The sequence below is a fragment of the Lepidochelys kempii genome, chromosome 9 (genome assembly GCF_965140265.1).
Source record: "Lepidochelys kempii isolate rLepKem1 chromosome 9, rLepKem1.hap2, whole genome shotgun sequence".
Classification (NCBI taxonomy): Eukaryota; Metazoa; Chordata; order Testudines; family Cheloniidae; genus Lepidochelys; species Lepidochelys kempii.
Window position 1 is genome coordinate 97,618,355 of NC_133264.1, and position 27,675 is coordinate 97,646,029.

The window sequence follows — 27,675 nt, forward strand, 5'->3', positions numbered from 1 at the left end:
GTGGAACTGGACATGGGCTTGATCCAAAGCTCTTGAAATCATTGGGCTATTGACTTCATGGGGTTATGTATCAGGCTTCATGTTCAGGGTGAAGCTGACACAGCATCCTCTCCAAGGATGGTACAGCAGCCACATATCCCCACAGTTCTCTTTGCTTAAGAACCGGTGTGGCCCCAACAGCACCTGCTTGCAGGATAAATAATGTTGCAAAGCAAATGAACACCTTGCCCCAGTGGCAGCATGCTCTTTAGAGGGTGAGAAGGCCTTCAACCATGTGAAGCTGGGGAAGTATCTATTCTACACTTTGGAGGCAGCCCTGCCTCCTCTGAAGCCAATGGGAGTAGTGAGCAGTGTATTGGCTCAGACCTGGCCCAGAGTTTATTGATTTCAATGGGATTATCATTTAACACATTGGCAAGAGTTTTAGCGGATGGGATTTTGTCACACCCCTCTGGTTTACACAGAGGCATTGGCAAAGACAGGCCCTTGAATCCACATCCTTTTACACTGGCACTAAAACGTTTATTAGGCATATTCAGAGGTGACACAAACCCCAGCTCGCACAGATTCCAGTGTGCCACCACTCCTCCCATGTACAGTTACTGTGAGGGGAGCTCTACAGCATAGAAAACCAATGGCAGTGGCTGAAGTTCTCCCTATCATGTGAAGCAAATATAAGTCTTAGTCTATAAATAATAAAATACAAAGGAGAAGATGAGGTTAACACTGGATTTACTTTTATTAATATTAAAAAATCAACCAGCATTTGCAGCATTGGAAATAAAAGAGAGAGAAAAAAGCTCTCAGTCCTTGTGCTATAACAACCAGCCTGCCACTGCAGGGAGGACGACGTCTCCAGAATTAAGTATCCATCACTAGATCCATTCCACACCTCCAACATTCAAAAGCAAAAGGGCATACGTGTCGAAGAAAGGAACAGGCTGGAGACATTTGGAATTACATGAAGTTGTTATAATGACTTTGATACTACAAATATGAGAAAAATATGTGTTTCCTAACTCAAAACATGTTTGATGAAGTCTGTGTAATAAACGTACTATATACATCCACACTCAGTTATATACACAGGGATTCCTTTTCTCAGTTCTTTTTTCCCCCTCTTCTTCTTTACGTGTGCACACTGTAAAAATCCAAGAGTTTCTAAACTTAGGGATGGTTTTTTATTCTGGTCTTTCTTTGACACACTACATTAATGAGGTGGTAAATGTCATAGCTGGCTCCTCCAAACTCCAACCCTGAATGTAGCAAAGGATTTGGTGAGGACTTCTAGAAAAGAGAACTGCATGTCCACATACTGCCACCAGAATAACCCTTATTCCATTTAAATCCTCAGAGCTAGGGTTTGCCTCTCTGATTTCTCTACAGATATAACTGATAGATACTAGGGCAGTCATGCTACTGGTTCAGTATCTCAGCATGCTGCTGTTTATATATCTATCAACACCAGTCAGCAGGTGAGGGGCTTTAAGAGACACATCTATTGCTTATTCTAACCAAGAACTGGCCAAAGGCATGGGTTTATGGATCCAGATGAGAGTGAGAAGAGAGTCCAAACTCAAGGCCTAAAATGTATACGGTGGTTGGGATCTGACTTGGAAGCAAAGCAATGCAGGATCAGGCTCTCAGGACTTCATGCTTAATTCCTTGCTCCTGCACAATTCTCAGTAGAATTTTGCCAGAACAAGGAAGTCAAGTTTGGTCTAACCTATTTCCCCTCTTATTTCCAGCCATCTCTACCAGCTGGCACATTACTGGAGGGCTGGGGAGGGGATGGGGAATATCATCTGCCAGTGGGTGAATTTCAACCCTATTATATGAAGCAAATATATAAGGCTTAAACAAAGACTCCACCCCTTCCCCATCCATTTGCTGCCAGGGAATGGATGAAAAAGCCAAAACACAAGCACTGAGTTCCTCAGGGTACCCAGATTTGCTGTGCAAGCAGCCTCCTAACAACCAGGCATGGGGATGAAGATGTCGTTCTCTCCCATGCAGCTGGATTAGGTTAACCTCTAGTCCTTGGGTTCTTTCTGAGGAGAGGCGCATGTCACCTACATTCTCACATTTTGTGCTGATCTAAAATATGACTGACTTACTGTAGTCAATGGGAATTTTGCCTGAGTCAGGACTGCAGGATCAGACCCTACACTAACATCTGGTGGGAGTTCCTTTACCGCCAGTAACAAGGGAAGATTCTGCTAACAGACAGGAAGTATATTTACTGATCTAATGGGTGCTGAAACAGTACAGGTTAAAAGCAGAGGACACGACAAGGAGGCTAAAGACATGGTAGCAGCCCTATCTGCACTAGTCTCTTTATGCATAGGCTGTACCACAAATGCAGTATTTTATTAAGGTCTGAAACCTCCTTAACAACACCCAGCTCCACCTGGGTCAAAATTACAAGGGTGAAAGGAATGACCCTTTGAATATATCTATCTATCAGTAATTTTCTTCTTTTTTTTCCCGACTGGCCTAAAATTTCTGGGAGGGGTAGAGAAGAGTGTGTTGCCAGGAAAGAGGTCTGACCCACAGCATTTAGAGTTTTGAGTCCATTAATTTAAAATGAGTGTTAAAAAAGCATCAAAAGATGCCCGGAAGGCCCAGAGCACAATGCTAAACTATTTACATAACACATCCACACCACGATGGATGTTTCGTATGTGGAATTTAGTAATGGGTGCAATGGGACACAGCCATCAGGAATAAGATTGCCATACTCTTTTCTGAGAACCTGTTTGTGGAGAGCAGCAACAAGACTGCATTTTCTTTGAGTGCTTTCAGTCCCAAAGCTAACCTGACAGCCCTCCATGGGCCAAGAATTTCTTGTTTAATTAGTACTAAATCATGAGAGAAATGGCACAAGCGTTAATTGCAGCAGCTGGCTCAGGGAAAAGCCATGAGCATCCCGCTTTTAGCAAGTGCAGTGCCTATGCACTGTCCTGAGGGGTAAGAAATCATATCCCTTGCAGGGCTTGGTGTGCTAAGGTCAGTCTGGGCTATAGCGGGGTTAGGGGCCACACTGGGAACAGGAATAGGACAATGCTGGCTGTGTGTCTGTACAAGGCGAGATAGCTCGGGCAGACAAAGTGGTGGGGCACCCACTGCTGTGTCTTGGTGTACAGTCTAGCTGGCTGGAGGCGTGACTGCCCATCCTTGGTGCTGGGGACGGATGGCTGGTGTTCTGGGCTACCAGGCTTGACCCCTGTTCTACAGGGAGGGAAAGTAGAGTGGGATGGGTGGAGAGGACCATAGGTGCTAACAGAGGGCAGGAGGCGAGCAGTCCAGCTGGATGAACTCTCCTTCATCTAGGCAAGATTGCACCTTATTCACAAACAGGAATGGGGGAGACAGAAGGACAATGTTACACTTGGAGTGGGGAAATCTTTTACTGGAATAGTGAGCGTCTGGGACTTTATATAGCCTTTGCAGTTCTAACAGCAGCCTTGATATCAACTGGAACGGACCCTCTACAGTAGCTCACACACACAGCTGGAGGGGGAACAATAGTGGGACAGTCATTTATTTAGCACTTCTCCCAAACAAAACTAAATGGGAAGGAAACAATGGCAATTTTAAGCTTATGTGGAATAAAGAGTGAAACTTTTCTGCTGATGTTCACCCTACTCCTGAGTTGGAACATCCTTTACTGCACCCACCTCCAAAAACATACAGGACCAGGTTTGACTGGAGGGCAGTGCAAGCATCCTTGGCATTTAGCGAGTGTCTACATTGGCAAGCCTTTGCTCATATTTTCCCACCACAGTGACTGCCGGTTCAGCTCCAGCCATTGCAGCCCTAATACAGACTCCAGGTGGCCACAGATCTACCGGACACAATGCTTTAAATGCCAGAAGCTGCACTGTCTTCTCCAGCACTCTCACAGTTGCTACCACCTGTGGAATTGTGCAGCTGGGAGCAATGGAAGGAAATGCTAGCAGAAAACTCTAGCCTAGAGAGCCAGAGATGGTTAGCTCCTTAGGGCAGGTACTGTCCTGTATGTTCAGGGGCCAAGCACACCATTGGCATTTTGACAATTAAGCTGTGCAAAATAATGCCAGACAAACCATTCTTTACTGTTTCCTAGATTCTAAGGCCAGAAGAGATCAGAGTAGCTTATCATAACACAGGCAATATCAGGCAGACTTCAGATCAGCATATTTCTTGACTGGCAAAGGAGGATAAAAATATTAAACCAACAAAACAGCATCTGATAGCTTTTGAAGCTCGATGGTTCAATTAAGCAACTGGTGTAGTGGAGTCACAGTCATTTTGCTTAAAAACAATTTGCATTTCTGCATTGACACTAAGAATTGTGACTTGAGGGGCTGATAAGTCAGTGCTCATGCAGCTCCCCATGTTAGGATTTCAAGCCTTGGGGTCTAGCATTTTTGTACGTGTTTGTGAACAAAATGCTGCTAGGTGAACAGAGACCAAAACACTAAGAAATAAAGACAGAAAGGGAGGTTAGGAGCCTGTTTCTCGCTCTGTGACTAGGTAGCGTAGATAACACAGGTATTTCTCTCAGTTCACCATGCTGCAGTGTCACTGGCCCAGAAGAGGTATTTCCAGGAAAGATGATTTCAGTGCTAGTGAATCAGCACTTCTGATGGCAATAACAGGTCATCTACCATTCCAGAAATGATATAGAAGAAACCATTGCAGAGCAACCATTACTTCAGAATTAAGAGGGTCACAAATTTTTGTTGATGTTTCTAGGTAGAAATGTTTCTTTGCCAGTAATGTTTGTATTACTGGCAAAGCTGAAATCTATTCCAGTAGCTTGCATACATGTGGTATTCTTAAATGTGTAAGATTTAGGGCATACATGCTGAAGTGTGAAAGGCTGCTAGCCGACAATCTCCAAGCGTGATCTGTATTGCATCTTATTCTTCTTGGCAGACATAAACCTAACATCATTGCGTAGTGAGAGTCCTATGGGCCTCGGTGATGTCTTCTATGTTCGTCCTACTGTTTATTTCTATTGGGAATTGGGACATTCTTTCATTGCTGGGCCAACATAGAGGTTGAATGGAAGGTTGTAAAAGCAGCTTTTTGATCTAGACTTCGTAATGAACCACAAGAGTCTTTTGGTTTTTTGAAGAGCGTTGAGTGTTATTTTTGCTTTGCCTTTCATCCACCGGCGTTTGAGATAGGGGAATCTCTGTTACCCAGCCAGCTGTCTCAAAGTTTTGGCTCTCTTTTGAATTTAGAATGTTTTTAGTACACTGAGGGAACAGTCCACATTTTACTAAAGTGATTAAACACCTGTAGAACTAAAGAAGAAAAAAAAACTGAAAAACTGAAATTTAGGAGAGTGTACACTAAAAACATAGTCTCGAGCAGCCCCTTAAGGATCACATCACACAAACTTGAGAGAGGAAGAATAAACTTTATATTATTACTAGCTCCCTGCACTTCATCCTGTGCATAATAAATCTGAGGAACTGGCCAAGAAGCCTGTTAATATAACCCACTTGTCAGTGTGTGTTACAGGTCCCACTCCATACATTATCCTCAGAGAACACAACTGTGTTACAGCCCCCACTTACATAGCCTATCTTTTTAACTCAAGATGTAGAGCCCCATGATTTTAGCTCTGGGAATCCCCAGTTTAATCCCTACTGTCAGCCAATATGAGGGCCATCCCCTTTTTAAACACAGCTTTGCTACTCAAATGAGCTGACAAAATGTGGACTGTTTCAAAAGCAACACCCTTCAAGATTCAGGAAGTGATGGGGTAATGAAGCTTAGCTGGCTATAAAAGGGAAGGAAGAGTCGCTGTGCAGGAGCAATACGCCACTACACACAATGGAAAACCAAATGCAGACCCCTCCCTGCTAGAATTTTTCAACTTTGCTCATAGATATACAGCTTTAAGGATGGATTTCTCTTTATTTTGATTGATCTTCTGTTCAAACTTCACTATCAAGCTATAGCTCAGTTCCACATGAAGTACAAGGATAGAATATAGGTTGCTTGTTTTTAGGATGTACTTCCTTCAAGAGGAACTCTTCATAAACATAGGACTGAACAGATCCTAATGCATCCCATTCACTAGGCTTCTGACTCTGATGCAAAAGAACCTCACCCCTCTTTTAACAGCAATCCCCATGGTCTAGGAAATGCGGCAGTCTTTGGTTGAAGTATTACATATTTGACACAGATAGAGATGACAGCAACAAGAACAGACCATTTGCTAAAGAAAAAGAAACCCACATACAAAACCACCCAAACTGAACTAAAACCAAAGAGGCCAGTTTACATTAGTATTTAACAAGTGGGGGGATAGTCACTCTGGGAGAGGAAAGAGCTTAAACTGGATATGATCGTTGTGCTGACATGCAAAAATCCTCCACAAAGCAGCTGATTGTCCTCAACATGATGACAGTGGAAGTCAGGAGTAAATGGAACGAATGCATTGTAGTAAATGGAACGAAATAGTGTACGCAAGAGGAGAATCAGCCCAAACCACGTTCAGTTTTGCCCTCTTACTCCCAGCTTCCTTCTCCCCACCACGTTGCAATAAGTGATGAATTGAACTGTGACAAGTCTCAGTTTATTTCTGGTTACTCTGATGTAGCGGGTGGCAGCTGACAGCTGGATGCCAGGTACAGAACTCTAAAGCAGTAGGGCAGGCAAGACTGCCATGCAGACAAACAGCACCTGTCCTCACCAAATGAGCCTCTGTCCATTCTGTTATGAACCTCCCTTGGTTATTAGCACTGAGAGGAAAGAAGGGGACTGGATTTTGGCAGGTGGCAAGTAAAGCAGCGCAGTCTAATTTGTGACCCTTATTATGAGGTATAATAATGTGTTGAGAATAAAGCTACACTTAGCCAGGGTGGCAAACACTCCGCACACAGATGCACTTTCCTGGGGCGCTAGCAGATATCGGGATACAGATGGGATTTTTCCAATATTTCCTAGAAATGGTTTTAAAAATATTTGAAAGCACTAAGACCCAAAGGAAACATCCCTGCTAGTGCCTTGGAGAACCATACAGAAGAATAGTAGTGGCTCTAAACCAACTCTCAGGGCCAGATCTGAACATTGGGGTGTTCAATATCCAAACCTTCATCAATCATTCCTGGGTTCAATCCTGACTGGGGGAGGGGAGGAGTAAGGAAAGGTAGCTCCAAGCCACCTTTAAGCCTCAGCAGATTCTCGGTCCAGTTTAACTTGCGAGCAGTCTGAGGATTATGTTTAAAGATTATTAGAGCTGTCAATAGATGGCAATGTAACTTGCTAAATGCATCCTGAAAGCACTCCCATGTATGTGCTACTCAAACAAGGAGAGAGATGAGAGCTTTCAGGGCATTTAAAGGCCTGTCCCTGTTGACTATAGGCTAGATTATGACTTGAGGCACCACCCTAGGAGTAGCACTTCCAGGAATTGTGATCTGTGGGGGCCAGACTCCCCTGCTCCCTGACTAACTTCACTGCTAGGCAACCAACGAACCCAGCTGCCCTGCCTTGGAACTGACAGAGTAGTGACAGCACCTGATTGATTGCTGGTTTAGCAGTTCTGATATAAGCCTGGCTCCCACAACAGCTCAATTGCTGCTCAAGGTGTTTGGTGCTTGTAGCTGTGCTTGCCCTGCTTCCTGTCCTTGCTCCTGCTGTGTTCCAGCCCTGCTCCAGCCTGCTACCTGTGCCTGCTCTTTCTTTGCTCCCCTCTGGCTGACTTTGGTCCTTGGCTCTGCCTCTAGCCTGTGACTAAGGCTTGCCCTCTGGCATTTGGCTTGTCACTGTGGTACTGTCCATCAGCTTGTTCCTGAACTTTGACCACCCTGGGCCCAGCTGTCGCTGGTAGGCTGAGCTCTCATTTCAGCCACTATGTCTAACCACCAATGGCCTGGTTGGCTACCGTCTCAGTTCTTCTTTGCTCCCAGGAGGTAGCAACTGACTCTTGGCTTCTACCAACAGGAAATTCCTGCCCCTGTGGACTCGCTCAGCTGATTGGAGAGGGCAGAGACAAATCTTTGCCTGTGTCTACCCCTTCCTGCCATTGTCTCTGGAAAGGGGAGCTAGCAAGAGTGCAGCCCCACTTCCTCCTGTGCATTGGACCCAGTGTCTGGGCAGCGAGTGTGGGGATAAAGGGGCGTACATACTCTCTCCCACTCCAGTGCATGGTCACAGTCTAGCCTTATAAGTTCAAACAGAGCACATCACATCGATCTAACAAGAGACTGTAATCCTGTCCCACTGCAGTCAATGGGGGATGTCTGTGTTCAGGATACTAGTCGGGAAGTACGAGTAAATACACCTGTGTTAGCCCTCTTATGTCTGGGACTCCCATACAAGTACCTTTGAATCTGCAGGTATCGACTAATTTACAGGCAGAGTTCAGTTTTTTGGCTAAAAGAAAAGGAGGACTTGTGGCACCTTAGAGACTAACCAATTTATTAGAGCATAAGCTTTCGTGAGCTACAGCTCACTTCCTCAGATGCATATCGTGGAAACTGCAGCAGGCTTTATATATACACAGAGAATATGAAACAATACCTATTCCCACCCCACTGTCCTGCTGGTAATAGCTTATCTAAAGTGATTTCCAGCACAAATCCAGGTTTTCTCACCCTCCACCCCCCCACACAAATTCACTCTCCTGCTGGTGATAGCCCATCCAAAGTGACAACTCTTTACACAATGTGCATGACAATCAAGCTGGGCTATTTCCTGCACAAATCCAGGTTCTCACATCCCCCCCACCCCCATACACACACAAACTCACTCTCCTGCTGGTAATAGCTCATCCAAACTGACCACTCTTCAAGTTAAAATCCAAGTTAAACCAGAACATCTGGGGGGGGGGGTAGGAAAAAACAAGAGGAAACAGGCTACCTTGCATAATGACTTAGCCACTCCAAGTCTCTATTTAAGCCTAAATTAAATTATTATTTAAATTATTATTACCAGCAGGAGAGTGAGTTTGTGTGTGTATGGGGGTGGGGGGATGTGAGAACCTGGATTTGTGCAGGAAATAGCCCAGCTTGATTGTCATGCACATTCTGTAAAGAGTTGTCACTTTGGATGGGCTATCACCAGCAGGAGAGTGAATTTGTGTGGGGGGGTGGAGGGTGAGAAAACCTGGATTTGTGCTGGAAATCACTTTAGATAAGCTATTACCAGCAGGACAGTGGGGTGGGAATAGGTATTGTTTCATATTCTCTGTGTATATATAAAGCCTGCTGCAGTTTCCACGATATGCATCTGAGGAAGTGAGCTGTAGCTCACGAAAGCTTATGCTCTAATAAATTGGTTAGTCTCTAAGGTGCCACAAGTCCTCCTTTTCTTTTTGCGAATACAGACTAACACGGCTGTTACTCTGAAACCAGTTTTTTGGCTGAATCACTGCAGTGCCTAGAGCAGAAACAAGGTCCAAATCATTAACAAACAGGACTGGGAGCCAGGACATTTGTGGGGTTTCTTACTGTCTGTGACACAGTCTTCTCACATCACCTTGGGTAAGTTACTTGACCTCAACTTTCTAATCTGTAACACAGGAATAATGCTGCTGTTCACTGAAACAGATAACTATGCATTGCACTACTGAGTCTCAGTGCTTTGACACAGGATCTCCCAGTAGCATAGGGACTCAGACTGATTTTCTGCAGTGCTCAAATCTCCCTAACTAAAACAAGATATGAAAGGTTTCTAGTGTGGTCATGTGGAATGCAACGATTCCTAGATGGCAGCCATGGGTTAGTGTGGAAGGACTTTGTGGGATTCCTAAACCACCAGGGTCCTTCTCCTTCACCAGCCAGGACGTGGGAATTGACAGAGTGCTAGCATGGATGAGGGAGAGGTTTGAAGGGTCTGCAGTGTCTTTGGGCCTGGACCGTGTGTGTGTGTGTTTTTTTTCTAAACATAGCAGGGTGAAATCATCAATAGAACTTAAAATGCATTCACAACACAGCACTCTCCCATTGAAAATTATTATGAATTATAAAGGCAGCCAATTACATGCTCCTCTTCATCTAGTGCCAAGCAAGTTCATTCTTCTGAGCACCTGTTTCTGCTGGAAACAAAAATGCTGCTCTTAGAAAAGTTTTTAATTATAAAAACATTGGCCTAGATTTTGTTTTGGGCAAGAGCCGCCAGTGAGTTCACCCTTATGGGTAAACATTTACTGTACTGGTCCAAATGTTAAACCACAGTCCTTAATAATAATGCAGGAATTGTGACCCACAGCTTCTTTTTAGATTGTGAGAAACTATCTGTTCCCAAACTCCTGGCTGTTGAAATGTTTCAGGTCAAACAGTGCAGCTCCTTTTTCACCCTTCCCCACAATATTCAAACTGAAAACATATATGCTTCTCTTCATCACCACAGCAAAGACGGGCAGGTCACAAGTGGGGAGTAAAATTCTGAGGTCTTCTCCAGAAGCAGAGTGACCTGAGAACCCTTAGGCCCTGTCTAGACTAATATGAGACCCTGGGAGCCACCTCCAGCTGCCCAGGACCAGCTAACACTCTTCAAAATCTGTCATCCCTGTCCACACAAGCATTCAAACCATGGTCTTTTTTAGTGCAGCTCATTTCCCCAGTGTAGGCAGAGCCTTGCTATTCAGCCAAGGGAAATAGAACCTCATCACTAACACTGAATTTAGGCTAGAAGTCGGGATGCCAGCTCAGAATTTGGTTGACCCTTGATCAGAACATTGTTAATGTAATCAAAGAAGGTGCCTAAAGAAAGCCCTGTATGAAAGAGAACATGCATGTAAGGACAAGAAGAGCTAGGGCTGGAAACGTCACCATTACAGAGAAGCACAATTTACAACTCTATCACCGCCAACTTTTATCACTTTCAGGGTAACTGAACATTTGGCAAAAGACTCATGGCTTTCAATATTCTCATGGAATCACTCCCTTCTACCTCTCCCTCTTGGTGTTCCCCTATAGCACATTACATGCATCCCCATGTTAGCCACCCCTCTATTCCCTTCTCTGTGATTCTTCCATTCTTTTCTTTCCTCAGATCACTGAGACACTTCCTCTCATGAAACTAGACTTGAATCTTCCTGTTGGTTTTAGCCTCTAATTTACTCTGGACAATACCCAATAGAGTGCATTCTTCCATCCCCACTCACTATAACTAGGCTGTCAATATATATCCAGGTAGGAACACTGGGAGCTCAAGGGAAAATAATGCAAATTAGCTTTCCTTAGCTGCTAAGCTCTTCAGGCATGGACTGGCCTTTCCTAAAAGTTTTGACAGCGCCTAGCACACTGTGTGCACTACTGCAATAAATAGCAAAATTGCTGTGTACTGCTGGAAGCATTACTGTGTGTGCACACTAGCATGTTCTATGTCTGTGAAACTAACTTGCCAGTAAATGAAATGATACCAAAAGGAGCTTCTGGACATTTCCTCCTGTCTAGTTTCCAAGACTAATGTTGCCTTTGTGTGTGTGTGTATTTTCTATTTAAGTAAAGCTGTGGTGCTGATCAGAAGAGTGGAGTCAGCTTATCATTCCCCCACTCAGTTGCGTGCTGTGTTATCACTTTTAAGTTCCGGTGTTTTAAGTCTTTCTTCTGCTTGCTGTTTGTGCAACATTTTCCTTTTTCTGCTCATCTGAGTCACTCCATCCAGCTGCATAGACAATCAGCTCTGTTTATATCTTTGCAACACCAATTTTTAGCATGATGGAGGCTATATGCAATGCATCATCACTCCTCAGGATCATGGCATTGCTGGGAAGGATTTGTCTGGACAAAGAAAGAGCCTGAGAATGATGCTGCAAGCAATGACAACCTCTCAGCATTCACCGTGCAGTGCTTATCTCTGCAGCCCTTTGCCCTGCTTTAATTTGTGCATAGTCTATTCAGAATGAATGTAGGACCATATCCTGTAGTACATTTAGGCAGGTTTGTACTGATCTGCCAGAAACTACTTGCCCTGAAAGTGGCTCAGATGACCACCAGAGGTCTGCCCCAACAAAGGGATTATCTTTATCACTGTAGCAGGTCCTACAACATTCCCCTTCCCTGGCTGGGTCTCCCCACGTGTCCTTATAATCCCCAGATGGCATACTGGCCTCTTGGGGTCATTGGCAGTCAATGTATGTTCAGCCAGCTTTCAGGCTGCTCTCGCTTGTGCCTGAAAAGTAGCCAACTGCTGAGAAGCCAAAGGATCAGGAAACCAGAAATGTGGTTTATCGCCTCCATTGCAACTCACAACTTCTAACTTGCGGGGTAACTGTGAATCAGGATTAGGGAGCTATAGACAAAGCGGAAATGGGAGGGACCATTCTATGGACCCTCTCCAAAAAAAACTTAAAATGAGGCCAGAAAGCTACTCCCCATCTGTAGTGGGAGAGCAAGTCAGCAACACAAGGACATATTAGACTTCTGTTGGGTTACTTTTATTGACAAGAACTATTTTTTTTAACACCACAGTGCAGTTCAGTAAGAAAATACATTTGCTGTGTGTGGTGCAGGACAAAGTGTATTAATTACAGATTGTTAATGCGTAACTGCGCTGCATGCATCACCAGAGAAGGGTGATGTCACAAATAGGGGACAAAGGGTCTCCAGAACAAGTCAAGAGCTCAATTATGTCTTATGAAATAGAGCACGCACAGAATGGACAGTGGCAGTGCAAGCTACCCCATAGTGACCCCACTACTGTGCCCTACTTCCTAATGATCACCTCCAGAGGAATGAAAAGACAGACTACATGCCAACTCGGCTAAACCTTTGTCATTTTAACTGAAACTCGTTGTGAGGCTGGGTGTTCCAACAGTCCATTAGAAAGGGACTGAGACACCCCAGCTCATTTCAGACAGGTCCCCATACAAAATTGTTACATATATTTTAACAATAGCACTTACTGATCACAAATCTAATATGAAGGAGCAATTGTGTTTCAGAGTAAATACAAACAAAGTGAAATTCTTACCTGTTTGTTCAAGAGCACACAGAGAACAGGATTAACAAATGTTCTAGTCTTTGCCAAAATGGATGGGATAATGCTTACTGTTGGAGTGATTATTCCTGGCTTGCCAAATGTTACAATCAAAGATACTATCCCATATGGCATCCAACAGAGGAGGTAGCAGGTAACCATGGATACCACCATAAAAAGTATGTGGCATTCCCTCTTCTGAACTGTTGTCATATTACACCTAGAAACCTGCAAAAATAAAGTACTGTTTTACGAAACTCAGGAGTGGGGGTTATTTCCGTCCTAAATTCAACAAGTTGATAGAAGATGAAGGATTATGTGACACATACCAATGGTTTTGTCACGTAACTATCCTGATGTATGCAATGGCACAGCTATTCTTTCACTAATATTCCTACTCATATGGGCAACATGCAATCTTTTGTATAAAAGAAGTCTGTTTATCTGTGCCATTTTTCCTTATCGCAGGGTGTAACAAGCTGAGAACACACACGTCCAAACTTAGCACAGAACACATGTAAACAGTGACCTCTACTGGAATAGGATGAGCCTGTTTTGATGAAACAATTTTGCTCTAAATACCTGAACTATCTCTTTGGCTATATGGATAGGGAACCTGCTTTGGCAGTACAGGTTCTAAGTGCAAATCCTATTAGGGTTATATATGGATGGATAAGGGTCAAATTTAGATATCATTTATTACAGGTGTATTTCCACATCTCTCTAGGCCCTATCCTGAAAAAACATTCTCATTGAATTAGTCCCTTTGGCTTCAAAGGAACTGTTCACATCAGTATGGGTTTGCAAGACTGGGTCCATTGACTTCAATAGAGCTACATGATTTATACCAGCTGAAGATCTGCCCATTGTGTTTGTTTAGTGTTTCCTTTTTATTCCAACTCTGTATGAGATCAATAATGGCAGGACCCTTCCATCCAAATGGGATGTTGTGCGACCATCAAGGCCCAAACAAAACAGCACTGGTGGGAGCTGGAAATGTTTCTGTGTTATGCCTAATGGGAGCTTTTCCACACGCAGCAGCCAGAGCCTCTTTGTGAAGTAGACAGTACGCCAAAATGTGTTGGAGCTAAAAGCTTATTCCATTTTCCCCCTTCAGGTAGGCTTATTAAGATGCTAGTTTTGAAAGGACTAGCCAGATCTGAAGGACTATTAAAGCATAGATTTAGCTTAGTGGATCTGGCTTGGATAGCTGCCCACTGCCCTTGTGTAATTGTCAAATGCACAGTTTTCCTCTTTTTCTACACTTAGGTCAACCTTCAACTTTGCTTAAACTATGTAGATTTGCTGATTCCGGCTTGCAGATGGACAGAGCAGCTGTCAGCTAGATTATGGTATCAGTTTGGAAATGTACCGCTAACTAGGCAGCTGGGTACACCATTTTATTGCACATTAATATATAAATCAATAGCTCACACTTACATAGTGCTTTACATTTCCAAAGCAGTTGGCAAATATCATTTAATCCCCACGCATCCTTATGATGTGGTCAAGAAAGTACAATAGGGTGAGGAGGTCAAAGGCACAAGTGGCACTTAGACAACTAGTTCTCACTGAAAGTCAGTGGAACTCAGACACCCCAGTACTATTTGTGACTTGGAATGTCTACCCCATTATCAAAAAGAAAAGGAGGACTTTTGGCACCTTAGAGACTAACCAATTTATCTGAGCATAAGCTTTCGTGAGCTACAGCTCACTTCATCGGATTGCATCCAATGAAGTGAGCTGTAGCTCACGAAAGCTCATGCTCAAATAAATTGGTTAGTCTCTAAAGTGCCACAAGTCCTCCTTTTCTTTTTGCGAATACAGACTAACACGGCTGTTACTCTGATACCCCATTATCCCCACTCGAGAGATGGGTGAACACAGAATGGTTAAGATTTGACCAAAGTACATTTCAGAGCTGGGATTAGGCCTTGGCAGCTCTTGGAGCCTCCTCCTGAACTCAAACAGACTGCACTGCCTCCCTGATGCCATCATTTGAATTATAGAAAACTGAGTTGTGATTGGCTGAGCCAGTCCAATGACAGTAGTTAATGAACATTACTAGAGTACAGTTTAGAACTGTTACATAGGTGACCTCATCACACAGATGAACAAAAATATAGTTTATTATGCCCAGCACATTCAAAAACAAAAAGAAATATCACAAATAAGCATTCTTATAGCCCATTTTTTGTCCTTAGCATCACATACACCATCAATTTTTAGACAGCACTTCCCAGTGGAGTCTCCCACCCCACTGCTGTTCCTCCACATCAGCCTATATATACACTTCATCTTCAGTGAATTAAACATGCATAAAATAAAAGGCAGGTTAGCCTACAGGATTTCTGTGAATTTGTGTTCTCTTTTTGAGTGTTCTGCTAGGAATGTGTGAACTACTGGTGTTCATATCACGTCTCTAGTTCTTTGCACATTTTAAAAGCCAGGGGGAATGATTTCTTACATAACTGTCTGCCACTAGAACTCAAAGCGATACCACAATTCAAAGTGCTAAAAATACCTCCATGATTCATTCATAAAATGACACCAGAGGTAAGTGTCTTCAAGAAAGAGACCAGGATTCTATATATGTAGTGAGACACTTTGTCCAGGTTGCATAATCCTTTAGGGTGCATTTTCCAATATTACTGAAGAGTTCTTGTGTTTCTCACAAGCCAGTTTAACACCTTGATAAATTTAGTAATAACAAATCCCTGAAGCATTAATAAAGTCAGCCTAGCAGCTCTTGGTCGTGACTAAAACAGAGGAACCAAAATACATATATTTGTGAATAGACTGATTATCTAACATCATTTCTAAACTGCTGTGTATCTGACCTGTCCTGTGTTAGGTCCTAGTCCAATTCACCTGGAAGTCAATGCAGACACATGTCCCGCCCTGAGGATATGTCCTCACAGAGTCAGCTTTAGTTTAAATGCCAGGAGGAGCTACATGAGGCAGCGTGTCATATGCAAGTGACACTTTTGAAATAAGAGGTTGACAGACACATCTGATTTTAAAAAATGCATTCTTCTTATTGTAGCACTCTGGCAACACGTTTTATACCGAGCTCTTCAGTGTAGCCCTGATTGTAGCCCTTGCCCAGATCCTCTTTTTAGCAAACAAAAAATGTTGGTCCAGGGAAGTAAATACTGTCAGTCAAACCAGCAACTGGATGTAGATCCAGAGCTACGGCTGTCAGTCTATGCATGTAGGTGCTACACTACATGGCAAATAGTTATAATACTCCTGTTACAATGGTATCTGTGCACCGACGATGTTATGCATAGTACAATACCTAGCAACACTAGGGCCTGATCCAAAAGAAACTTGTCCCATGGACTTCAGTGAGTTTTAAATCAGGCTTCATAGGAGATAAACATAGTTTATCATCCTGAACTCTATATCATCTGGCATTTGTTGGCCTATGTTATAGCCTTAAACATAGATTTGTATGTGTATATTTCCTTCCTTAAAGGAAGTTTAAATAAATTGCTGTGTCAAAGTGTTTGGGAGTTGCCATGTTAGACAGACTTGTTAATTACAGATGATGTAATATACACCAGGATTAGGGGCCCAGGTCTGTGTTGTCTTACACCCTATGCAACTCTATTCAAATCAGTGCAGAATTTAGTTCATTGACTTTTTAAAGATGCAGATAACTGAGTACGCTCTTTTGGAGCCATTACATCATAGAAATATAGGGCTGGAAAAGACCTCAAGAGGCCATCACGTCCAGCCCCCTATGCTGTGGCAGGACCAAGTATTGTGTAAGTTCTTAGAGACAAAAAGACATTAAAGTCCCTTATTGACATATGTGCTTGTGTGCATATACAGCGCTAACAAAATATTAACTATGCACACACGTAACAGCACTTGGCTTTTACACAGTGCTCTCATCTGTAGATCTCAAAGAACTTTACCAAGGATCAGTATTGCCAATCCCAAGCCTTCAAAAATCATAAATCAGGCTTCCCAAAAATCATGAGATTGTTAAAAATATAACATTTGGGATTCTTTTTATTTGTCTTCTGGTTTTTGAGCCATTATGGTTCAAGTTTTCAAGATATTCTCTGAAACCATGAGCGGTAGAAACCTACTTTTAAAAAAATGAAAGCTGAGATTCTCATGTAATAACATGACTCCATGAGCTGAGGCTTTAAGCAAGCCACCAAATATTGCAAGATTGCAGATTTATCATGAGAGTTGGCAACATTGAATTCCCATTTTAAAGATGGGGGAAACAAAAGAGTCAAATGCAGTAAAATACAGCTGGATTAACAATATCGGTCCCAAGCTGCTCCTGGAGGCACCACTTTCTCCTGATCACTTTTTGCTGTGTACTCTTCAAGGCAGGGACCGTGTCTCTCCACTAACTTTGGAAAGCCCCTAGTACATATAGCTTGCACTAGTGAACACAGTCATTCAAAGCTTTGTGAAAATAAAATCCCTACTTTCCACACTGCACATCTGCTCACCCAATTACAGCTACTTATGACCAGAACCTTGAATTGCCCAAAGCATGTCATAGTAGATTGTTGCACACGTAGTGACACTGCTTGATGTGCAGCAATGCAGTGCACTAGGTCCTGTGAACAGCAAAGTACCAGAGCCGCCCAGAGAACACAGGAGCACCTGGATACTGCAGCAAGAAATGTGTGGACTATATAATAATAGTCATTATCCTCACTTTCCATAATCTGGTAGATATTTATTTCATTTTATACAGTCTTTATTGCTAGCTCTCCAACCTCTGCTCCAGAGATATCCCCAGCCAGTTAAGCTGGATTTACAGCTGTGTTGAGTCTAGGAGCAGATAGAGAATCTAGACCAATAGCTGCAAACCACAACTAAAGTAGATTGAAACTGACTCAGACCATGAGCTCTTTGGCGCAGGGATCTGCGGAAAAGGACCTAGGGGTGACAGTGGACGAGAAGCTGGATATGAGTCAGCAGTGTGCCCTTGTTGCCAAGAAGACCAATGGCATTTTGGGATGTATAAGTAGGGGCATAGCGAGCAGATCGAGGGACGTGATCGTTCCCCTCTATTCGACATTGGTGAGGCCTCATCTGGAGTACTGTGTCCAGTTTTGGGCCCCACACTTCAAGAAGGATGTGGATAAATTGGAGAGAGTCCAGCGAAGGGCAACAAAAATGATTAGGGGACTGGAACACATGAGTTATGAGGAGAGGCTGAGGGAGCTGGGATTGTTTAGCCTGCAGAAGAGAAGAATGAGGGGGGATTTGATAGCTGCTTTCAACTACCTGAAAGGGGGTTCCAAAGAGGATGGCTCTAGACTGTTCTCAGTGGTAGCAGATGACAGAACGAGGAGTAATGGTCTCAAGTTGCAGTGGGGGAGGTTTAGATTGGATATTAGGAAAAACTTTTTCACTAAGAGGGTGGTGAAACACTGGAATGTGTTACCTAGGGAGGTGGTAGAATCTCCTTCCTTAGAGGTTTTTAAGGTCAGGCTTGACAAAGCCCTGGCTGGGATGATTTAACTGGGAATTGGTCCTGCTTCGAGCAGGGGGTTGGACTAGATGACCTTCTGGGGTCCCTTCCAACCCTGATATTCTATGATTCTATGATTCTATGATCACCTTTCTATTACATTTATTTACATAAAGGGGCATGCCATTCCTTGATGGAGCCTCCCACAACTACCACAATAAGTTCAGCATTTGGAATCAGTCAGTGTCAAAACACCCACTGACTTCAGTGGGAGCAGGATCATAGCTCCCCACATATTGCTTTATGGCAGGTTTCATTCCTGATAGGCAGACATGGATATCAAGTGTCCTGCAATAGGAAGAACTCCAAGAATATCCCCATTCAGTAAAGAGAAAAGAAGAATGCAGTTACAACCACCCTATGTTAGAGAAGCTAGAAAAGACACTTACCGTTTTGATTGCTCTCATTATTTTCCCGTAACAATAGATCATTGTCAGAAGAGGCAATATAAGGCAGAAGATAAAGAGGCATATGATGTAAGAGATATTGTTAGGAGACCTGGAGTGCCATGCTACTGAGCAGGTGGTGCCTGGGCCTTCGGGACCGTAGCTGCTCCAACCAAACAAAGGAGGCAAAGTCCAAAACAAGGAGTAGAACCAAGAGCCTGCAATAAAGAGACAGGATTTCTGGTAGCTGGACATGTTCACTTTCATGCACCTCCTGAGCACTGTGACATAGCGTTCGTACGAGAGGATGGAAAGGGAAATCAGAGAGACAATTCCTGCAAGGAAAGAGATGGGCATGGTGTTAGTGAGTCAGAAAGATGAAGGGGGTTATTCCCATGGAGCCAAGTCCTGCAGTCCTTACTCAGTCATGACTCCCACTGCAAGCACATGTCAACTCTTGCTGACTCTGGCCCTGCAGGATTCACCCCATGAGTCCGTCAGAGCTGCTGCTAAATATAGGCACATTTGGCTTTGCCGAATTCTCCCACTGGGAGAGAAACAAGCACGCAGGGTAGGGATGGATGGAAAGTGCAAAGTCTCTGAACATGCAGCCAGTTGAACCCCTTGGGCCCGATCCTAATGCCCTTCCTCTCGTGAGTACTCCCTTCTTACTGAAGGGAACAGCCGCAGGATCAGGCATTTGAAATGGTCCTGCAATAAATGTGAGATTTTTAATTTCAAACAAATATCCTGCTGTAACTGCAAAAAAAAAAAAAAAACCATCAGGATGGCAGCATTAAAATACATCTGGATATAATGATATCGGTCCCAAGCTGCTCCTGGCAGCACCACTTTCTTCTGATCACTTGTTTATTTCTGTTGACAGACCAAGGGGCTGATCCTGCCTCCACAGAGGTCAGTGTGAAACTCCCACTGACTATAGACCAGCGGTTCTCAAACTGCGGGTTGGGACCCCAAAGTGGGTCACTAGCTTAGACTTGCTGGGGTCCAGAGCCCGAGTCAAAGCCAAAGCCCAAGCCCAAGGGCTTCAGCCCTGGGCGGCAGAGCTAAGGCTTCAGGCCCCCTGCCTGGAGCTGAAGCCCTTGGGCTTTGGCCCCCCAGCCTGGGTCAGTGGGGCTTTGGCTTTGCCCTGCCCACACCCAGGGTGGTGGGGCATGGACAGGCCCAAGCTTCAGTCCCCCCTCCTGGGGTCCCGTAGTAATTTTTGTTGTCAGAAGGGGGTCATGGTGCAATGAAGTTTGAGAACCCCTGCTGTAGACCATCATCCGTGCTCACTAGGCTTGTTCTCTGCATTGTTCTCATGTGTTTGTTTTAGCTATAAAATCCCAAATCTGCATAATTCATAGCTACATTAGTGGTCACAGTTATTATATTTTATCTATATGAGGAAATTGACCCAAATAGCTATTGCAGATAGCTCCCCATGTGGATACTCTATTCCACAATAGTCATTTTATTCCAGAATAATTGCTTTGCTTTGGAAGCATGCTAATTTTTCTGAAATAAAGTGATTTATTCCATAATATAGTATCCCCCTGGGGAGCGACCACAAAACAGCCATTCTGGTCTATCTCCCCATGTAAACAAACCCTAAGTAAAGGGGGAAACCCTGCTAGTTTTGTTACCACTAGGTGTAGCTGTTAGCAAATGCTGCCACTTTAAATGCAGACCTCAGTAATAGAGCTCAGTGGAGAAACGCAATTCAGTTTCACAGAGGATTTTGATATTTGGTAGGTGTCAGAGAAGCACTCTTCCAGCAGCTGGAGTGAATGTGAAGTACCAGGGAATTAGGTCAAAGGTGTTTGAGTCTGGGTGAAGCGAAAAGGGTAAATGCGTGATTGCCTGGAGGAAGAGGGGCTGGGGTGCACAGGAGAGTGAGAGCTATGTGCTGGTCTCCCCTGTAAGCACTTATGCAATACAAATAAATATCAATAATAATAAGTGTGATTGGCCTGTGAGCCAGTGATAACAGTAAATTACAGACAGGAGAATCTGGTGCCTGCTTAGCCCTTCAGTTGTGCCCATAATCCATACTGACATCAACTGACAGGCTGAATAGGCTCTGGTTGTACACATTTAGTCAAGGCGGCCCTAAAACTCCATGGTCACCTAAAACTAGAACGTCTATAGATGATGTGTCTAGCAAAGCGTTGCCAGGATAAGGGGGGGATACATGGTAGAATTTTTTGTTAAAGCAAAGAGCATTCTTCCTGCTTGTTTTAAGTTCAAAAGATGCAGGTCTTCAGAGTTCCCAGAAACAACTCATCTTTGAGCAAGACCAGGCATATGCAGTTTCATCCCATAAGGAACTCTACTGGGCAAATATCAGAAGGATAGCCGTGTTAGTCTGCATCCACACAAACAACGAGGAGTCCGGTGGCACCTTAAAGACTAACAGATTTATTTGGACATAAGCTTTCATAGGTAAAAAACCTGAAGAAGTGGGTTTTTTACCCACAAAAGATTATGCCCAAATAAATCTGTTAGTCTTTAAGGTGCCACCAGACTCCTCGTTGTTTCTACTGGACAAATGACACATGAGAAGAAACAGGGAGAGGGTTAGGATGATGGAGGTAGGGTTTCACACCTCTCCCACTGAACACAATGCTCCCTTTGTGGAGAAGTGCACAGAACGATGGTCCAACATGCAAGGATTTAAAAGGGACCGTTTAGACAATGATGGCTTACTAAAATCCATAGCAACCAGACTCTCCTTTGGAAACCAACACACAGGGCACAGGCAACAACACCTGCCTTTGACTTCACCTTCTCCATCCCCAAACCACAGGCAACCAAGGCAGTTTGTTCTCTATTATTAATCAGACACTCCACCAGAGACTAGAGCCTTTGGTGCCTACAGTTAGTCCCCTATACCCCTATGTGAAAGAGGCTTGATTTCCAGAGGTGCTGAGCACTACAGACTGTCCTGAAATTCACAGGAGTTGTGCATGCTGGGCATCTCTGAACGATCAGCCCCAGCTTTTATATAGGTGCCTAGTTATGGATTTAGGAGCCCAAATGTAGAGACTCCTGTTTGAAAATCTTGGCCTAGAAGACAGAATAAACCAGCAGGAGGGCCTAACTGTCTTGTCCTAACAGGTCTTTGGGGGCAGGTTTTCCCGTGGGTGGAAGCACGCACCGCTTTCCCTGCCAGTCTGTATCTTTCTGCTTCCACTCGGGAGGTGGCTGCATGCACGGTGGGGATCCTTACCCCAAGGAACCCGGGGCCTCTGTCCCCGTCAGCACTACGCGGCCAGCGCCCTAGAAGAGGAAGCGCGACTCGGCCCCGGGAACTGCCGTGCGGCGCCCCTTGCCCCTGGGGGCTGCGGCGGGGCTGTTTCCTCCCCTAGGTGCCAGCGGGAGCTGGGCAGCCGCACCTACCGAAGAGGGCGTTGGCGAAGCCGTACCACTTGCAGGCGGCACAGGCGAGGAGCCGGCGGCCCCGCACGCTGGCGGCCAGGCGGAAGGGGGTCCCGAAGATGCAGACCAGCAGCTCGCTGAGGCTGATGTTCAGCAGGATCAGGGGAATGGGGGTCCGGAAGGACTCGAACTTCAGGAAGATCAGCAGGACCAGCAGGTGGTTCAGGCAGCCCCACACCAGGATGATGGCCAGAGACACGGCCACCGCGCTGTGCCCCGTGCGTCCCAGGCCCCCAGCCGCCCAGGCCCGCAGCGGCCCCTCCTTCCAGCTCAGGTTGCCGGAACCCCCAGCCCAGCTGTGGTTAGTGCGGTTGAAGCTCCGCTCCGCCAGGACCAGCCTCATGACCGTGGCGCTGCCTGCTCCCCCCTGCGCCCTCCTCTCTTGCGCGAGGGTCTGCTACAGCTTTCGCCTTCTTCCCTTAGCGCCCTGCGCCTTCCTCCCTTGCGCGGGGGTCTGCTACAGCTTTCGCCTTCTTCCCTTAGCGCCCTGCGCCTTCCTCCCTTGCGCGGGGGTCTGCTACAGCTTTCGCCTTCTTCCCTTAGCGCCCTGCGCCTTCCCCCCTTGCGCGGGGGTCTGCTACAGCTTTCGCCTTCTTCCCTTAGCGCCCTGCGCCTTGCGCGGGGGTCTGCTACAGCTTTCGCCTTCTTCCCTTAGCGCCCTGCGCCTTCCTCCCTTGCGCGGGGGTCTGCTACAGCTGCGCTTTCTTTCCTTAGCGCCCTGCGCCCTCCTCCCTTGCGCGGGGGTCTGCTACAGCTTTCGCCTTCTTCCCTTAGCGCCCTGCGCCTTCCCCCCTTGCGCGGGGGTCTGCTACAGCTTTCGCCTTCTTCCCTTAGCGCCCTGCGCCTTCCTCCCTTGCGCGGGGGTCTGCTACAGCTGCGCTTTCTTCCCTTAGCGCCCTGCGCCCTCCTCCCTTGCGCGGGGGTCTGCTACAGCTTTCGCCTTCTTCCCTTAGCGCCCTGCGCCCTCCTCCCTTGCGCGGGGGTCTGCTACAGCTGCGCCCTTCGTCGCTGCGCCAAGGAAGACTGCAGCCCGCCATCCTGCCCCCTCTAGCCTACAAGGCAGCCTGGTACTGCTGCAGCCTGCGCCCTTCTGCCCAGCGCTGGGCATCTGACACCGCTGCGCCCTTCTCCCTTAGCAGACGGCGCGCTTCGCCAGGCCCTTTTCTGCCCTACGCCCCCGAAAGGTTCTCCCGGCCACGCGTCTCCTCCAGCTCCTGGTCGGGGGACTGGACCTCTGCACCTTGCGCTCCTCTCCGCTATCGCCTGCAGGGCCGAGATAGCTGAGCCCTTCCTTCTGCTCCCAACCCCCGGGAACGGGGAGGTGGGTGTCCAAAACCTCTGCGCACTTCTCCTCTGTGCCCAAGGGAAGAAGGGGCTGCCCGGCTGCGCCCTGCGCGCTTTTACCTAGCACCCGGCTGAGATAGCAGGAGACTCAGCCCGGAGCTCGCAGGGCTGCCCGGCGGCGGCTGGAAGCGGTGGCTGGAGCTGTCTCGGAGAGTCCTAGGCGCTGGCTGCTTTATATCTTAGCGGGTGCCCTCTGCTGCCAAGATGCACCATGGAAGCAGGCGGAGAAACTCCTCAGCGCAGGAAGGGAGCCCCGGCCCCAGGCCAGGAGAAGGCGCAGAGCCCCGGCCCCCTGGGCACCCCGCCCGCAGAGAACTCCCCTCTCTCGCGGCAGGGACCTGCCTGGCTGCCCTGGCGTAGCAGCGGATCTGGAGGGATTTCTCCCACCTCCCTGCGTCAAGCGTCCATCACTCCGGACCCTGAACTCAGGTGGCCCTCGGTCTCCGGCCTTCCCCGGCTCAAACGTCGGCAACGCAGAATAGCGATGAAAGGAGACGCAAACACCGGAGCAGTTCTGCCTAGGAAGTAGTTTCCCTGCCAGAGGGAAAGAGCTTAGCAACTTTACATACACTGAGCCCAGGGCGCTACTCGTGTGTGCAAGGTTATTACATTGTTTGCACGATCGGGGTCTTAACTAATAACTTGAGCAGATCGGAACACGAAATAAACCAGCGCACTTTTGGTGAAATGTAAATTGTAATATATTCTGGGGTTTCCCTTAGCCTAGGGGTCAGGAAAGTGAACTCAGGGGAAGGTGCCACGTGCGAGTTCTTTGCCCTTCACATGTTGGGTTTACATTGGGGTCAGCACTGCCTGGCCAGAGAGGTACTTCTCTCTGTCCTGCAGGATATTGTATCTGAGGCCGTCAGAGCGGTGAGGGAGTAGAGAAAGGGGAAACTGGGTCTGTCTGATTCTCCTCTCCGTTACTCTGGTGTAAATCAGGGGTGATGCCATCCCAGCCAACGAAGTTATCCAAGGGTAAAACCAGTCTGAGAGCAGAATCAAGGGCAGTATTTTTGCATTTGCTTGATTCAGAATTAGGAGCCAAATTTTGCTACACTGGGTTAGCTCTGGTGAAGTCAAGCAGAGTTATGCTGTATTTTTACTGGCTTTATTGAGAGCAAAACTTCATTGTAGACTGGGAAAGAAAGACGGCATTAGAGATCAACCTGGGGCTGAGGTCAGCAGAGTGCTGCTGGGGAGACAAAGAGAATAAGTTTTTTTGAACTGTGACTTTCAAAAGTTCTTGCCCATTTTTTCCTATACTGGAACTGGGCATAATATAGATTAGGACACAATATGATTTAGGATTGCAAGTGAGGGTGTGCGGAATGATTTTTTGTGAGGAATGACAGATTCTTCTTTTCAGGCAGACAATGAATAGTGAAAAGAGATTTAAAGTTTTCAAGTTTAATAATCGTCTGAAAGTTCTGGCTAACTTGAATACATCAGCCCTTAGATGTATTATGAGTAAATCAATGGGATTTTTTCCTGTTGATTTTCTAATAGGAGTTGGATCAGGTTCTTTGTAAGGTGCATGCTAGTAAGGGAAAGGCAAACAGACTGTCTACCAGCACAAAGAATGTATCTGATGCTAAATTCCTTTTGCACCCAAAACTCCCATTAATCTGAGAACTTTTGAGTGTACAAGGAATGCAGGATCAAACTCTGTGTTTGCAGCCCAAACACTGAGGTATGATGGTACTGTACGAAAATCTAGGATCTGATTATGCAGTCAGTTAAGTTGACTAGAAAGTGAAAAAACAGTGAAAATGACTAATCTATTTTCCGTGTCCTAGCTGAGAGCAAAAAATAAACAATGAACAGTGAAAAGGGATTTAAAGTTTTCAAGTTTAATAATCATCTGAAAGGTGTGATTTGGAACATAATACATGTTAAACTTGACTGTGTCACTTTAACTATCTGCAGTGATGAAATAAGTTCAGATGTTTCAAGTTACAGCTTGGGCAGTGATCCTGCTCGAGCCATGGGCATGTCATTGTCTGCACCTGTGAGGAGTTCTGTGCAGGACTGGCATCTAAAAATGTACTAACATTCATACAGCTGATGATAGGAACCCTAAAAATACCCTAATGTTCTAGAGTCTTTGATCCTGAAGCCCCTACTAACACTGAAATGAATATACCTTGGTGATACCTGTAGTGTTTTACAATGTGTAATTGTCTCATTGGACGTGTGCTTGTAATTAATATTGTTGTTCACTCCAGTGAATCAGTCCCACAGGTGTAAAGTTGCAGGATTGGGTCCAGTAAGGTGATTCTACATCTCCATCTCTCCCTCAGTTCCCTCATTTGTAAAGGGGGAGTACTAATGCCCCTCATAGAGGTGTTGCAAGGTTTAATTAGCTCACTGTAAAGAACTTCGAAAATAAGTGCTTGCTATTATTACCACCTGCCACGAGTTTTAATTGTATTACCACTAAATAGAATATGTCTCTATTAGCTATTTCACTGGTGTGGTCCACTGCCTGCCTGATGATCTGGGAAAACTAAGAGCCACTGGAAGAGAAAAAAACACACACATACACCACAGATTCCTAAAATAAATAAGCTGTCTTGATTTTCTGAAAGAGCATCCCTTCCAAAAGATAGGTCATGTTGCTAAGGCAGCAGCTGGAGCTAGTCCTGTGTCTCTCAAGAGTGACAAGAGCCAGACTGGTTTTATGATGATTAAATGAAGTCAGATTGATTTTATGAGGTTGTATGTCAGGGCTCATGTCAGTTTCTTAGAATGATCACACACACTGAATTCAGTTCTTGGAAAGTCTGCCTGCTTTAAGGTTGTAAGCACTTATAAACATGCCCCCACTCACACTGAGCCAGGCCACTGTTTCACTTCAGCCCGGGGAGTGGCGCATTCCATGTTCCCAGTGGGTCTGCATCAGGGGGAGCAACAGTAGGCAATATACCAGCCCCCAATGTGTATGATGTTCAGTTATCCCCAGGAAATGGTCATTGTCAGATCCCTTTATTGCCATTGTCCCAAAGGTGTCTGAGAAGGCTATGACAGGTTTCAGAGTAACAGCCGTGTTAGTCTGTATTCGCAAAAAGAAAAGGAGTACTTGTGGCACCTTAGAGACTGTCATAAATATAAAGGGAAGGGTAAACCCCTTTAAAATCCCTCCTGGCCAGGGGAAAAATCCTCTCACCTGTAAAGGGTTAAGAAGCTAAAGGAAAAGGAGTACTTGTGGCACTTTAGTGACTAACCAATTTATTTGAGCATAAGCTTTCGTGAGCTACAGCTCACTTCATCATGAAAGCTTATGCTCAAATAAATTGGTTAGTCTCTAAGGTGCCACAAGTACTCCTTTTCTTGTTGTGAATACAGACTAACACGGCTGTTACTCTGAAACCTGTCAAGAAGCTAAAGGTAACCTCGCTAGCACCTGACCAAAATGACCAATGAGGAGACAAGATACTTTCAAAAGCTGGGAGGAGGGAGCGAAACAAAGGGTCTGTGTCTGTCTGTCTGCTGCTTTTGGCAGGGATAGAACAGGAATGGAGTCTTAGAACTTTTAGTAAGCAATCTAGCTAGGTACGTGTTAGATTATGATTTCTTTAAATGACTGAGAAAAGAACTGTGCTGAATAGAATGACTATTCCTGTCTGTGTGTCTTTTTTGTAACTTAAGGTTTTGCCTAGAGGGTTTCTCTATGTTTTGAATCTAATTACCCTGTAAGATAACCCTGTAAGGTATCTACCATCCTGATTTTACAGAGGTGATTCCTTTACTTCTATTAAAAGTCTTCTTGTAAGAGAACTGAATGCTTTTTCATTGTTCTAAGATCCAAGGGTTTGGCTCTGTGGTCACCTATGCAAATTGGTGAGGATTTTTACCAAACCTTCCCCAGGAAGTGGGGTGCAAGGGTTGGGAGGATTTTGGGGGGAAAGATGTGTCCAAACTACGTTTCCCAGTAAACCCAGTTAAAGTTTGGTGGTGGCAGTGGAAATTCCAAGGGCAAAGGATAAAATTAATTTGTACCTTGGGGAAGTTTTAACCTAAGCTGGTAAAAGTAAGCTTAGGAGGTTTTCATGC

The 27,675-nt window shown here is 45.3% G+C and overlaps 2 protein-coding genes across 3 annotated transcripts in view; one reads left to right on the forward strand and one right to left on the reverse strand.

Moving 5' to 3' along the window:
• The window catches only part of CD40LG (CD40 ligand), a 56,520-nt gene extending 32,408 nt beyond the window's left edge, over positions 1-24,112 (reverse strand). Inside the window, exons 1-3 of one of the 2 annotated variants that reach the window (XM_073358456.1) lie at positions 22,237-24,112; positions 18,838-19,052; positions 12,928-13,161 (exon numbers count right to left, since the gene is read on the reverse strand). In XM_073358456.1, coding sequence (XP_073214557.1) covers positions 12,928-13,161; positions 18,838-19,052; positions 22,237-22,618 — 831 coding nt within the window. In that variant the 5' untranslated portion in view covers positions 22,619-24,112. Of the gene's footprint in view, positions 1-12,927; positions 13,162-18,837; positions 19,170-22,236 lie in introns of both variants that reach the window. The other variant, XM_073358454.1, reaches the window with a different exon arrangement.
• ARHGEF6 (Rac/Cdc42 guanine nucleotide exchange factor 6) overlaps positions 1-27,675 on the forward strand; it is a 155,551-nt gene that overhangs the window by 104,820 nt on the left and 23,056 nt on the right. The window lies entirely within an intron of this gene.